The sequence below is a fragment of the Anopheles maculipalpis genome, chromosome 2RL (genome assembly GCF_943734695.1).
Source record: "Anopheles maculipalpis chromosome 2RL, idAnoMacuDA_375_x, whole genome shotgun sequence".
In the NCBI taxonomy this organism is placed as follows: domain Eukaryota; kingdom Metazoa; phylum Arthropoda; class Insecta; order Diptera; family Culicidae; genus Anopheles; species Anopheles maculipalpis.
Genome location: NC_064871.1, coordinates 70,083,926 through 70,098,578, shown reverse-complemented (window position 1 = coordinate 70,098,578; position 14,653 = coordinate 70,083,926). Strand labels below are relative to the sequence as shown.

The 14,653-nt window shown below is 39.5% G+C and overlaps 4 protein-coding genes across 4 annotated transcripts; 1 reads left to right on the top strand and 3 right to left on the bottom strand.

Annotated features, from left to right (window-relative positions):
- Positions 1 to 1,738: 1,738 nt before the first annotated feature.
- On the bottom strand, positions 1,739 to 2,725 carry LOC126556244 (ubiquinone biosynthesis O-methyltransferase-like). Its single transcript, XM_050211469.1, has 2 exons — positions 2,481 to 2,725; positions 1,739 to 2,402 (listed from the first exon to the last, which is right to left on the bottom strand). Exons 1-2 carry the CDS (start codon positions 2,723 to 2,725, stop codon positions 1,760 to 1,762), a joined length of 888 nt encoding a protein of 295 aa, XP_050067426.1. The 3' UTR covers positions 1,739 to 1,759.
- Positions 2,726 to 3,166: 441 nt separating this feature from the next.
- Positions 3,167 to 6,067, bottom strand: LOC126568814 (nucleolar complex protein 2 homolog). Its single transcript, XM_050225457.1, has one exon. It carries the CDS (start codon positions 6,038 to 6,040, stop codon positions 3,167 to 3,169), a length of 2,874 nt encoding a protein of 957 aa, XP_050081414.1. The 5' UTR covers positions 6,041 to 6,067.
- Positions 6,068 to 6,638: 571 nt separating this feature from the next.
- Positions 6,639 to 7,663, top strand: LOC126556254 (ubiquinone biosynthesis O-methyltransferase, mitochondrial-like). The gene is made up of 2 exons (XM_050211480.1): positions 6,639 to 6,781; positions 6,844 to 7,663. Exons 1-2 carry the CDS (start codon positions 6,729 to 6,731, stop codon positions 7,649 to 7,651), a joined length of 861 nt encoding a protein of 286 aa, XP_050067437.1. The 5' UTR covers positions 6,639 to 6,728; the 3' UTR covers positions 7,652 to 7,663.
- Positions 7,664 to 7,705: 42 nt separating this feature from the next.
- Positions 7,706 to 8,261, bottom strand: LOC126556363 (uncharacterized). The gene is made up of 2 exons (XM_050211628.1): positions 8,148 to 8,261; positions 7,706 to 8,076 (listed from the first exon to the last, which is right to left on the bottom strand). The coding sequence occupies exons 1-2, from the start codon at positions 8,255 to 8,257 to the stop codon at positions 7,734 to 7,736; spliced, it is 453 nt and encodes a 150-aa protein (XP_050067585.1). The 5' UTR covers positions 8,258 to 8,261; the 3' UTR covers positions 7,706 to 7,733.
- Between the last annotated feature and the right edge of the window lie 6,392 nt (positions 8,262 to 14,653).

The following is a 14,653-nucleotide window of genomic DNA, read 5'->3' as shown; positions in this document are numbered from 1 at the left end:
ACAAGCAGGTATTTAGTCTTCGTCGTATTGATCCTCGATCCAATTATATTGGCCTCGCGTTTCAGTCGGGTGTACGCCTCGCACACCGCCGCATTTGTCCGTCCGATGATGTCGATGTCATCCGCGAAGAAAAGGAATTGGAGAGATTGGGTGAAAATCGTGCTCCGAATGTCGATGTTGAACAACAAACAGGAGAGTCTGTCCCCTTGCCTCAGACCCCGGTGAGATTCGAACGATTCCGACAGCATGCTCGAAACTCCCACCTTGCACTGCACACCGTCGATAGTGGCCTTTAGCAGCCGTACCAACTTCCCAGGGAATCCGTACTGCTGCATGGGGTTCCATAGTTCGGTCCAATCTATGGTATTGTAGGCCGCCTTGAAGTCACTTGATCATGTCTGCCATCTAATGATTTCCTTGACTAAACTTTAGCCGTAGCAGATGGCATGGTACGGCCGTGGTTGGGAACACCAAATACAACATCTTGCATATTCGCAATCGACCTATGGCCGACGACTTTTCTTTATTCCCCATTCAAACGTGGCCCAGAAAGATCCTGGAACCAACAAAGCTTGAAAATAACACATAAACTTGAACCATATAATTGACATCCCAGAGAAACTTTTCTTCTTGACATAACGACCTACTAGGCCACGCCGGTCATCGAATGTCTTACGAGACATGCTGATATAACGTAATTGTATAGTCAGTCTTCACTATGGCGGAACGTGTCGGATTGAGACGAGTTGCATTAAGGTCCAGAGGCGAATCTTGCTGAACGTTCGCGTGGTGTAGGGACCTCGAAAAGTGCTTTGAGCTGAAGCCCAAAGCGAATTGGTTGTTGTAAATATTGGTAGACGTATGGGACTAATCGAGTGGCCCCTGCTCGTGGTGAGAAACTCCCTCACACCGCGGCAGTAGCGGATTTAACGGTGGACGGAGCTGCCTCGTACAAGGGGTCCTTCATGACACACCATTTCCTCTTAGGACCTCAGAAGGAATAAATCCGCGTCTGCCGAGGTCCCTTCTACATCTACAGCGAGTGGACAGGGGATGTAGGAGCATGGGGGGTTTGGCATGCTTCCCTACTCGCACTACTACTAAGCTACTACTACTCATCCATTCCATACGCCGGGGAATCCGAACCGCACACCAGCAATGGGCTGGAAACTAGACTAGGGAATAGACGTCTCCGTTCATCAAGACTCAGCCGGCTTTGGGATCCACTCCACATTAGACAACTGCACCATCAAACTCTCGAATCACAAATTCATTTACTCTACTGAAGTAATAGCTCGAAGTACTGCCAAAGTCAACATTACGCCATATCTGCAACAATTGTAACCCAATTTGTTACCGAATAACGCAAAGAGGCGAATGAGGTCTGAAAGGTCAAAAGGTTACAACTGCAAACATCATAAATATTTGAATCGACAATCAAATTGTATCTGATGTCCTTGGTGGGCGGTTTTGTTGGGGCGGCCGGATGGGAAAGGCAACTACGGTGCCGATCTTCACACGGCAGAACTAGGGTTCAAATCCCGTCCTACTCGAATTGATTATAGAACTTACGTGGTTTCAGCAAGTTAATTTATTACACCATCCTTCAGATAGCTGGCGTGACCTAGTTGGTCGTTGAGCCAAGAAGTTTAAGAAGAAGAAGGCTTTAATAATTTTGCAACAAATGTTCTACAATTTATGCCGTTAATCGTTCATTCATCATATTTCATCTCGTGTGTCTTTACTCTTCAGAAAGAATCTACTGTTTAACCGCATGTAACGCATACGTGAGCGTATTGAACGGCACCCAAACCCACTCACTTTCCCAGAACTTCAAATAGAATGGTCTCTGCTCGATCGTGTGACATCCGTAACCCTCCAGGATGGCTTCCGTTTCCTCGGGTGAGATAAACTTTTCATAATCGTGCGAACCCTTCGGCAGCCGCTTCATGATATTTTCCAACACTACCACCGCCAGCAGCCAGGACCAGTTGGTTTTGTTCCAGGTGCTGATGAATACCGAACCGCCCGGTTTCAGTACGGCAGCGACTTGCTTCAGCAGCGTACTCTGATCCACCACGTGCTCGATCGTTTCCGAAAGCACGACCACATCATATTTGCCAACTGCCCCTTGCCAATGTGCGTCGAGCGATTGTTCGAAATAATGGCAGCGCTCCTTGATGTCCGGTTGCTTCTCTGCGTGCGCTTTAGCTACCTCGATGAGGTGCCGCGCTGGATCGATACCGACTACGTTCGCGTGCAGCTTTGCCAGTGCTTCTGAGTAGATTCCACCCCCGCAACCGACATCCAATATCGTGAGACCTTTCAAGGAGTCGGTCGTGTACCGCTGCTTTCGATCGAGTTTACCCACCTTGATGAGACCTTCCACGACTAGAGGAACTCTGAAGTGAAACCGATTTAAAAAGGGAACAATTAGTGACCTAGTTAGGACGTTTTTGGTAGACAGTAAGCAAGCTTACCTCAGTTTGTTTAATTTGTGCAGCAAAATCATGGGTCCGGTCGGTTCCCACCAGTGTGTGGAGAGTTGATCGAACGTTGCAATTTGTTCCTCTGCCGTACTTTTCATCGTCAGACCCTCCATCAGGCTGAGGAACGCGATCGATGCTTTCTCGAACATTTTGGCAAGTACAAACTGGAAGAACGATAGCACCAGCTTAAAAATAACGAATCCGCTAGATTCCATGACCGAATCGATCCTCTCCATTTTATGGCTCGGCAAATCCTTCTTTCGATACACTTTTACACTTCTGAGACGGTCACACGACTGATACTGTTCCACGGTCTTGCTAGAGCTTTTAAAGGGTTATTAAAAATACTTACTTTGGTTAACGACACCCCACTGCCTATGCTTGTGGAAACCTAGCAACTCAACACACGCCAAAGTTGCACGGACACGCGTACAAAAATGTATATGAACCTAGATATCATGTTTAACGCAGCCTTTTCAACCTTAACATTGGGACGATCGCATGACGGCTTATTTCATTTGAATTTAAAATTGTTCTCAACGGTTTAAAAAGCAATTGATAGCTACTCAAGCTTACACCAACCATGTACAAGTAAGGGAAATCTTCCCTTAAAACCTATTTATTTATATCTTCTTGCAACGTATTGTACAACATACATCATTACGATCAACAACTTTTTAATCATCCCACTCGTCCAATTTCAAATCTTTCACGATATCGATCTGATCCGCATCCTTACCATCTTCCAACGGGTACTCTTCAACGGGTTTCTTTTGAGGTTTGCCGCTCTCCTTTGCCGATTTCTTCTTCACGTTCTTTTGGGGTACTTCTTCTTCTTCCTCCTCCTCTTCTTCGTCCGAGTCCATATCCTCCTGATCATCACTATCTTGTTCCATATCGGACATCGATTCATCATCGCCTTCATCACCATCTTCTTCCTCCATGCCTTCGACTTCAATCTTATCCTCGTCCTCGTCCTCGTCGTCCGATGGGAACAGAGTTACCGGACCGTCCTTCTTCACCTGCGATTTCTTCGGCAGCTTCTTCAGCGTCGGCAGCTTGTAATCGCTAATATTTTCCGAATTCGTAGCAATTCGCCGTTTCGCAGATTCGCTTTCCTTTGCTACGGACGCGTAGAACTTCATCAGCGGTGTACCATCGGCCCGTACAGTTTCCTCCCAGGCACGGATACGTTCGGTTTCCTTCAGCGGTATTTCCATCCTGCTGCGCAGCTTCTCCATAAACTCGTAGTTTTCCATCAGCTTGTCGCTCAGTTGTTTCATCTTGCGCGAGTACTTGTACTGTTTGGTTGTTTTCGTGTATTGGCGCAGTTGTAGTATGATCGGTAGAATGATCTCCGGAAAGCCAACCGATGCAGACTCGTTTGCCGCAAACTCCAGCACTAGCTCGTAAATTTGATCAATTACGGCATCTTTGAAGGCGTTCTCTTGAATGTTTGCTGGCGAAAAGCGTAACAGACAGGTCAGATTGACCGGGCGCATTGACAATTTCTTGTGATGCTCATTGAAGCTATGGGATCTCAGAACCTCCACCAGGAACGGGAGCACCGGTATGTAAATGTTAGTTTTCGCATTTAGCTGTATCAGTATGCGACAACAGTGGAACCGCAACGGGAAGTACTGGGCAGAAGGTATCAGCTTGATCACACCGATCACGATCGAGACAAACGGATAAATCAGCGGTTCGAGCGCTTCTCCATGTGCATGGGCCGCACCGAGAACATCACCCCAAAGCTTCAACGAGTTGACATACTGCCAGTTGTAGATGTACTGGAAGCTGTCCTTTTTCTGCAGAATTACCGCATTCCGCAGATGAATGGCTAGCTGGCGGATGTACAAAAACATGTGCTGATAGGACACATTGAAGTTCAGCAGAAACATTTCTCCCAACGAGCGACGCATAAAGTTAATGTTGGGCAGCGTGTTCGGCGAAACGAATTTGCTGTTCTTCACGTACGCCAGATACATCACCTTCAACACGTTGCTGAGGAAATGGGACTGCTGGGCGTGCGTAATCTTCAAGATGCACATGAAAGCTAAAACACGGATCGTTTCCTCCTCGGCCGTACTCCAGATGCCAATAAGACGCTTCAGAATCGGTTTTGTTATGCTTTGGTAGCAAACCAGAATCGATGAAAATTGATGCAGGTGCTTCAGTAGCACGGACATGATGTGCGATGAGGACACGTTCTCGAGCAAGTTGGTAAGATCGATCAGGTACGTCTTCAGGCATGATTTTATCTTCTTGAACCGTCTATCATTCTTCAAATCCTTGTACTGACGCTTCTCGTTCAACGAAAGATAGCTTCGTACAGCTGGACCCAGATAAAGAACACACGTTTGTACGATTCCATTGAACAACGCCGAACCTTCGATACGATACGGTGGAGTAATGCTTTTTTCTCCAGTAACAGTAAAAATAGCCGAATTAAATGCCTTGCAGATGTTCCTGATGCATTTGACGTGTTTTACCGGCATCGTGTTCAGATCATTGGTCCATGCTTTCAACATTTTAAACGTTACCTTTTTGCCCGGCTTACCATCATCATCGTCACCTTTTCCGCCTTCTTCTTCGCCATCCTCCTCATCATCATCATCCTCGGCACCAGCGTCTTCCTTCTCGTCGTCTTCATCCGGATCGAAATCACTCTCATCACTGGCCACTTCCAATTTCTTCGGCAACTTGTGCACACCCCCATCCTCATCGTCAGCCGGCTCTTCGTCTGATGAGTCTTCGAATTCTGAATCGCTTCCTTCCAGTTGCCCGAATTTTAACAATTTCTCATCATTCTTCTTCAAAAAGGCAAACAGTTCGGGATCGGTTGATTCTAACCTAGCGAGCGCTTGCTTGTGCTCCTTCTCCACCTGCTTCATACCCGTTTCTGCATCGGAACCATCCTCCCCATCGGAATCTTCCGGAGCAGTCAACTTTCCTTTCGTTTTCTTAGCAGCTTTTCCATTTGAGGCTGGCTGGGGTGGTTTCGATTCGGGTTTCTTCTTTTTTCCTCCTTGCGGCTCTTGCGCTACTTGTTTGTTGATATTCTTCTTCTTTTTCAACACTTTGCCAGTGTCATCATCCAAATCGGCAGTATCTTCGGAATCTTCCGGATCAGCCACTTTGCGTTTCGATCGCTTCTTTTTACCATTTACTTCCGGTTCTTGAGCTTTTGGTTTCATTTTTTTCTCCTTCCCTTTCTTATCGTGTGCTTTACCATTTACTTCTGGAGGATGCAAATCCTTTTTCTTTTTTCCATCGGAAGAGACTTTCTGGACTTTAAGCTTGTTTGTTTCAATTCCGTTTGCTGCTGTTTGCGATTCTCCTGAGCTCATCGCCGATTTCTTCGGCTTAGCCTCAACTTTCAGCTTCTTCTCTTGTTTAGTTTTGGCCTTTTCAATTCCATTCGACTTGATTTTACTTTTCGGCTTTACTTCGGGCTCATCATCTCCCACGTCTGCATCCATGTTGTCCAAGAAGTTGTCCAGGGACATGTTCTGGAAGTCTTCCTTTTTCTTTGACTGTTTGATTTTCATTTTGGGGTTGTTAGGTTATACACTACAATGAAATAATAACGAGTACACAATTTATCTATAAAAATAATCGAAAATTTTCTTGGATTGTTTTCACCAGCCGGTGGAACTCGCACGTGTTTACTGGTTTGACGTTTTGTCCGAGCATGTATCATTTGACAGTGGAACAATATGCTAAAAGAAGTGTTGCCAGCTATACATTGCGATCGTAGAATATTTGATATATTTTAAATAATAAATTTTAATCTTAGTCTTTGCAGATTTTATAAAAAAGAAAATTAAAATATGATAAAGTAATCAATACAGCCCCGCTTTCTGGTAAAATTTGTACGTCACTATGCGAAAAACGCCTAAACTTATGCAAAACGCAGCACATGTCGCCAAGGATGCACATTGTGTCCTCGGTGTAGTCAAAAATGATTTATTTTCTCGAGTCCTTCATTCAAAGTTCAATATTATTATTCCAAAAAATATTTAAATGGGAAGGAAAGGAAAATATTAAACCAATATTTACAAATGGAGATATTTGTGAACAAAAAGACGAAAAGAAAGAAATGTTGACGGTTACGATGGTTGTATGAGCCAGCTGTGCCGACAACATTCATTGTTGTTTGGAAACAACAAACGAACACCGGCGCATCGAATCAGTCTTGTCTTATATTAGTGGAAATACATTTTAAACCTCCGAACCATGTTACCCCAGCATAGTCTTCGAGTTCTACGCCACACAGTATTGCTCAACAGGTAAAATTTCGAGAATTTAGGATTATTGAGCAAAGTGACGCAATTTTTCACTTTCCTTCTAGAACGTGCCGCTGTTTTTCTTCGCCATCAGAAACCATCCGGACGCAGTACAGTAATGTCGATCAGCGTGAAGTGGACAATCTTTCCAAACAATCTACCGAATGGTGGGATCCCCAGGGACCGATCCGTGGGTTACATGCGATGAACGCCCTGCGTGTTCCGTTGATTCGCGATGGATTAATCACGACCGGTGCCGTGGAGAAGCCGCTTGTCCAAAAACCTAATGTTCTCGCCAATTTAAACATTCTTGAGGTGGGTTGTGGTGGAGGAATCTTGACCGAAGCACTTGCCAAACTGCACTCAAAGGTGGTCGGTATCGATCCTAGCGAAAAGCTTATCAACGTGGCAAAGCAACATGCCAAAGACGACCCATCACTTGACCCGGAACAGATCCAGTATCATGTGGAAACCATCGAGCAACATGCAGCTAAAAATGCTGAACGATATGACGCAGTGGTAGCTTCGGAGGTATTGGAGCACGTGAACGACAAAGTGGCGTTTATTGAGCAGTGTCTTGGTGCTCTGAAGCCGGGAGGATCAATGTTTATAACCACCATCAACAAAACGACTCCTTCGTGGTTGGGGGCGATAGTTGGAGCGGAACAAGTTTTCAAACTAGTCCCGGAAGGAACACATGACTGGGATAAGTTTATATCGCCGCTTGATGTGCAACGAATTCTCTCGAGTTACAACTGCAACACTATTCTGGTTCACGGAATGTTTTATCAGTTTTGGTCTAATCGGTGGTGCTGGACGAAGAACACCGACATAAATTATGCCCTGCATGCAGTTAAAATGAGAGAAGAGTAAGTGTTGTAAAACGAAGAAAATAAATTTAATACACCTTTCTATCGTAGAATAAACAAATAAAGGAATTAATTTATTGAACCGCTTAGGATGAGCGTTTTATATTTAACGGCAGTGGATGCTGCAATCGCTTTTGGTGACTGTCGTACTTTTTGTTCATTGTGTGCATTACACTAGAATAAAATCGAGCCATTTCTGCATCCGGAACATCTGTTTCCATTTTGGCCTTCTTCGCAGCTTCCTCCCGTTCACGTTTCAGAACGTCCACACCGGACTCAATTTCGATAATTCGCTCTATTTCTGGATTCATACCACCGTAACTGATACGTCCCTCGATTAGTTCCTCGCATGGAACGTAACTTGGTTCTATAATGTATTTTATGGTTTCCGATAACATTTTGTCTGTAATTTCACTAGCGTAGAGTGCACTGAAATGAGAAGAAAGCAAAGGGCCGCGTAAGCCAACAATTCTGCTTGTCGGTAGTGTAGCCATCCTTACCGTCCTCGTTCATCGTCTGCTTCTTTGTCCAGTTTTTCCTTTGTCCGTGACATAAATTTCATCTGCAAAATTCCTTTCGAAAGCTGTACTTTATTCATTTTAGTGGACATTTTTAAGCTGGCTTTTCTGGCTGGCTCTCTTGTGCTGATCGGTGGAAGCTAGAACTGAATGTAAACTTCTTCTTCTTCTTCTTCTTCTTGGTTGCAGGTTGTATCCTCCTATGATGTCAAAGACTCATAATCAGAGGCATACTGCATGGTAGAAAGAGAGGACATGTGTCCATTTCTCTTGCTTTTCTGTTTTTGTTTTTGTTTCTTTTTATGTTTGTTTATGTCTCTGTCTTCGTTTCTATGTCTTTTGTGTGTCTTGTCGTGTCTAAGTTCATGGTAAGGAGAGTTTTTGTCTGTTGGATTGTGTATTTATAAAAATGTGTATATTTGTTTATTTGTATGTGTTTGTTGTTTTTGTTTATTTATTTACTTACTACGTATATATATATTTTTGTTTTTTTTCTGTGTACGTATTTTTACTTTTTTTTTTTTTTTATTTTATATATATATATATTTTTTATATTTTTTTTATTTTTTATTTTATTTTTTTTTTTTTTATTCCTATTGTTTTTGTGTTTGTATATATTATTTCCTGTGTGTGGTTTGAAACTCTTGTATTTTCTCTTTGTACGTTATTTGTTCACAAATGTGCACTAGAGGTTCGTTTCTAAGAGTTTGTGTCTGTTTGTAAAATGATTTTGTACCAATAGGTCTCCTGATATAGCCTAAAAAACCTCTTTGGTATTAATTTGCAACCCCAACCTTGCATTTTGTTTCTTGGGTATTCCCTTTTTTTCTTTTTTTTTCTTTTTAATATCCTCTTCTCTTCTCGTGGAAGGGATAGGATATCTGTGTGCCTATTGTTTTGTGTGGTTTTCTTATTTTCCTTTTTCTAATCTTATCCTATTTTTACCTATCTTATTTCCTAGTTCTAATTTCAACTAAATAAAATAAAAATAATAATACAACTAAATAAATAAATAAAAATAAATTAAGTACAGTTAAACTGAATTTATATGGCTATTGTGTAATAAATACTATGTATGGATTAGAGTTTGAGATCTTTTTTTTTTTTTTTTATATACCTGTTTAGTTCATACTGTCCTGTGCTGACTGGTTATTGTTTGGTTTTGGCTTGTATGTATGTATTATTATTATTAATTTTTTTTTTGTTGGTGATCGGTGTCTATTGTTTTCTCTATTCGATGTTCTCTTTGTTGTTCTATGCTTTTTTATATTTCTATTTTGTTTTTCTCTAAATGGTCTATTATTAGTTTGATCATCTTTCCGGATGTGAGTTGCCAGTTTTTAATGAGATTTTCTTTGGTAATGTCTTTGTGTCTGTTAAACTTTGGGCATACAAAAATTTTATGCCAACCGGTGTTTGGTGTGTTGCACGTATCACAGTTACCTTCCTGAATTATTTTCATTTTGTGTAGCCAGTATTCCGATAAGTCATGCCCCGTTAATATTTTGTTTGCTATTTTTACTTCCTTGGCTGTTAATATTGTGTGTTTGTACCATAACTCAAATTGGAAGTCTTTTTGAAAATCAGTGAATTTTTTCCCTTTGCTTGTTGTTGTGTTTTTATACCATTCTTGTGTCTGTTTCTCCATTTCTTTTTGATATATTTTTATGACGTCAGTGTATCTGAATTTGTTTTTAATGATGTTCTCTGTTATTGTGCCTTTTTTGGCAAGCTCATCTGCTATTTCATTGCCTCTTATTCCTGTGTGAGATGGAATCCAGATTATCTCTGCCTTTAGTTTTACTCCTATTTTTATTATGTTGTGTATTATTTCTTCTATTAGTATTTCATCTTGTGCATTTTGTATTATCTTACATGCTGTAAGGCTGTCTGTATATATTATAGGTTGAGATAAATTCATTTCGTTTGCCTTCTTAAGCGCTTCGTGTATAGCAATTATTTCTGTCGAGGTTATGGACGCGTAGTTTTTTATTTTGTAGTCATAATATGCGTGAATGTTTTTTGTTTTTATGTATATTCCTATTCCTGCTGTTTCGTTGCATATGCTTCCGTCCGTGTAGATATTGGGTCTATTTTGATTATTTTGATTTATTTTTTTCAATGTTATTTGTTTCATTGTTTCCTTGTCTTTGTTAGTTTTTTTTCCTATTTCGTTTGTGAGTGACGTGTCTATTGTGATTTTTTCCTGGATGTTGTTGTTTGTGGCTAAGTATAAATTCGTGTATATTTGGATGTTTTTTTCAAATAAATTTTCTTGGTATGTTTTCTTTCTTTTTTTGTAATTCGTTCTTTGGTGTTTTAGGAGTTGTAGCCTTATAGGTTTAGAGAATACTATGTTTTTTGTCAGTTCTTTTTTGGTTGTAAATTCATTTCTTATTTGAAAAGGGATTTCTGCGGCAATGGCGTGTAGAGTATTTATTGGTGTAGTTTTAGTGCATCCTGTCGCTTTCCTAATTGCTTGGTGTATTGTAGTTATTAAGCTGTTTTGGTTATTTTTATTACTATTCTTTGTGAAGGAGCACCCTGATTCCAGTATGTTTCTGATGGTTGCTCTATATATTGTTAGGGCTTTGTGTGGGTAGAGGTTGTTTTTCCTGGCGCATAGTATTTTCAGTACGTTTAATCTGCTATTTGCTTTGTTTTTTATGTGTTCTATGTGTTTTTTGAATGTAAGTTTTTTGTCTATTATTGTTCCTAGGTATTTGTATGTATTGACTTCCTCGATTGGATTGTTTTGTATGATTAGAATTATCCTGTTTGTTGTTTCATTGAAGGTCATGAATTTGGTTTTTGTTGTGTTTATAGTGAAGTTTATTTTTGTGATTTCCTCGATGAATTTGTTTAGTGCTGTTTGGAGGTTGTTTTCTAATTCTGTGTGTGATTTTCCGTGAGTTATAATTGCAAAGTCGTCCGCGTATTGTATCAATTTTGTTTGTGGGTTGTTTATTTGGTTGTGAAGGTCTTTGGTATAGAGGTTGAATAAAGTTGGGGACATGACGTCGCCTTGTGGAAGGCCATCTGTTATGAGTTTTTTTATAGTTTGGTTGTTGCTTTCAATTGTTATGGTTCTATTTGTTAAGAATGCTTTAACCCATCTGGTAATCTGGCAAGGTATCTGCGATTCCATCATTTTTTCGATGAGGACTTTTGTTTTTACGTTATTGTAGGCTTTTTCAAGATCTATGAAGGCTATTCCTGTTTTTAGGTTTTTTCTATTATTGTGGTATATTTCATTGGTTATGTAATTGATGCATTGATTTATAGTCCTTTTTGCTCTGAATCCGAAGGAAAATTGTGGGAGTATCATGTTGTTTTCTATGTGTTTGTTTAGTTGCAATAAGGCAGCTGAGTTGAATATTTTTATTATTGTGTGTATCAAGGCTATTGTTCTGTAGTTTTCGATCAGTTGTGCGTCTTTGTTGGGTTTACAAATGGCTATAATTTTTATTTCTTTAAGGTGTTTTTTTATAACTCCTTTGTTCCACATGGCATTTCCCTCTTCTATAATTTTTTCTAAGGTCTTGTGGTTGATATTCCTTAGCATGTTGTATGTTATTTTGTCACTTCCGGGTGTTGTGTTCTTTTTTCTTTTTAGAATTTTTTCCCATATTTCTGTATTAATGAGCTCTGTTCTTTGTTCTTCTACTACGTTAATATCTATCTTGAATTTGGATCTTGAGTTGTCTACGAAATTTGTTTTTATGAACTCTATTGCTTTCGTTTTGTCGTTGTGTATTAAATTGTTTTCTTTATTGGACTGTTGAGTATTATTTTGGTTATTATTTATTCTTCCTACTAAGTTCCATAATTCCTTTAAATCTGTATTTTCGTTTATTTCATTTATGGTGTTTTCCCAATTATTTTGCTTTTGTTTTTTCACTTTTTGTTTTAATATAGCTGACTTTTTCCTGTATTCTATTGCGTTTTCTATGGATCTATTGTTATTGAAATCCCTTCTTGCCGCATTTCTGTTTTCCATAGCCGTTTTAGTTTCTTCATTCCACCATGATTTTAGTTTGAAGCGTGTATTGTGTTTGTTGTTTTTAATGATTTTTTTAACTTGATTGCTGAATTGTTTTATGGTGTTAATTTTTTTTGTATCAATAAGGTTTATGTCTTTTGTTATTTTGTTGTTGTTGAATACGATATGTGGTTCGATTTTTGCGTTTTGTTCTATTATAATTTCTATTGTTTTGTGGTTGCTGTGTCCTATGTGTTGGTCTCTGATATTTCTCTTGATTAGATTGTATATTTCGTTTGATGCTATAGTGAGGTCAATGGATGTTTGTCTTTTGTTTGTGTCTGTTGGTATGTGTGTGTATGTGTTGTTTGGGATTATGATTAGGTTGGAGTTTTCTATTTCCTCCATTATTATTTCTCCTTTTCTATCTGTTTTATCGTCTCCCCAGAAAGTGTGATGTGCGTTGAAATCTCCTGTTATTATTATATTATTGTGTGTTGATGTGTTGTGGATGATTTTATTTATGTGGTTTTTCATTTCTATTGTGCTTATTTGTGGTGCAATATATGTTGTTATTATGTGAGTGTTTCCATCTATGAGATTTATGTGAACTGTTTGTATGTTTCCAGTTACATCTTGAAGTTCATTGACTTTGTATTTTAATTGTTTTTTAATTAGGATGCAGCTTCCCCCGTATCCGTCTATTCTATCTTTTCTTATTATGTTATACCCTGGTATGCTAAAGTTTTGTTCTGGTTTTAGCCATGTTTCTTGGAAGCACGCTATATGAACTTCCTCTTTTACTATTAATTGTTTTATTTCCTCTTTGTTACTTTTGATACTTTGTATATTTGCTTGTAGGATTTTTATTTTATGCATTTTTCTATGATGGTTTTATTTGTTTTGTGTGTATTTATGTGTTGGCTTATATGTGTTTAGTGTTTTTCTTTTTGTATGGGGTTCCTGTGTTAATTTTTTTTTCTTTTTTTGTGTGTATGTGTTTGTTGGTTTTTTTTTTTTTTTCTTTGATTTGCTTTACTTTTTTTTATGGAGATATTTCCAGATTTACGTTTTTGTCTACTGGGCTCATGAAGATTTCTGTTTCACTGAGAGTGACGTCTGTGTCACTGAAGGTATTCTTTTCCGGAGTTGGCATTTTTCCTGTGTTGTAGTATTCTTGTTTTTGTGGTTTTTCTGTATTTGTTTTTCTATTTTCTGTGATCATTTTTTTTTCTTGGGTTGGGTACATTTCTGTTGGGCTTTCATTATTTTCTGTCTGTTTGGATTTGTTACTTGGGTTTGTTCTTTTTTCTGTTGATTTGACATTGTTATTGTTTGGGGTTCCTTTCACGATACTGGAATATTGTCTGTTTGTGTACATTCTTGGTACTGTTGGTGCAGTTTCCCTTCTTATTCGTCTTGCCTCTTTCATGGTTATTCTGTTCACTGTTTGGATTTTTTTAATTTCGTATTCGTCCTTGAATACTGGGCACTCTTTATCTAGTGTTGAATGTGGTTCCCCACATTCATTACACTTAAGGTTTTTGTTGCACTCTCCATGATATGCGTCTCCACACTTAGCACACACTTTTTCCCGGTTGCATCTTTTTTTTGTATGCCCATAACGCATGCAGTTCATGCAACGCATTGGCATTGGAATATATTGTTCCACTCTTTCGTTGTAGAACCCTACTTCTATCGATCTTGGCAGCCTTGTACTTTTAAATGTGATTATTGCCGTTCTGGTGTTTGTGTACTCGCCCTGCATGTTTTTTCTTTTCATCACGACAACCTCTGTTACTCTTTGTTGCTTTAACCCCTCCAAAATTTCTTGTTCCGATAGGTACCTGAAGGCATCACATCTTACTATACCTTTGGTAGAGTTTAGCGCTTCGTGCTCATATATTTTTATATTTGTTGTGTTGTCACCGTGTCTAAGGTTTAATTTCTCTAGTCTTTTCGCTTCATTGCTATTTTTTACTTTTATGAGTATTCTGCCGTCTCGTAAAAGGTTGGTTTGGAGTGGCCTGTTTCCGATTGCTAGTTCGGTCGCTTTGGCGAAGAGGAATGGGTTGTATGTGGCTAAGGTTTTTCCTGGGGTTGTGCATTCGACTATCAAGTATACTTCTTCTGGGTCGTGTGTTTCTCCTAGGTTTAGCCTTGTTTTTTTCCGCTTTTTGTTGTTTGTCCCTCTTTCTTCGTTTAAAATGCTGAAGTAGGATCCGAAGATCCTACCTCCACCAGGGTCGTCGTCGACCCCCATCCTTAAGGCGTCCTTCTCTAGCGGGTTTTTTTGGCTCCTTTTTTTTTTTAAACTATAGTCCTTACCTTGAAACTTTTTATTCGTTCGTGATTAGTCCGTCCTAGTCCTGTCGGTTTAGTCTTTGTCCGGTCGTATTTGGTTTATGTTTCACTAGTATTTTCGGGTTTTTATTGAAGAAGATTTTTAGCGTCCTTTCAATTTGGAAAATGGCTGTTGTGTGGAATGTAAACAAATACAGCATGC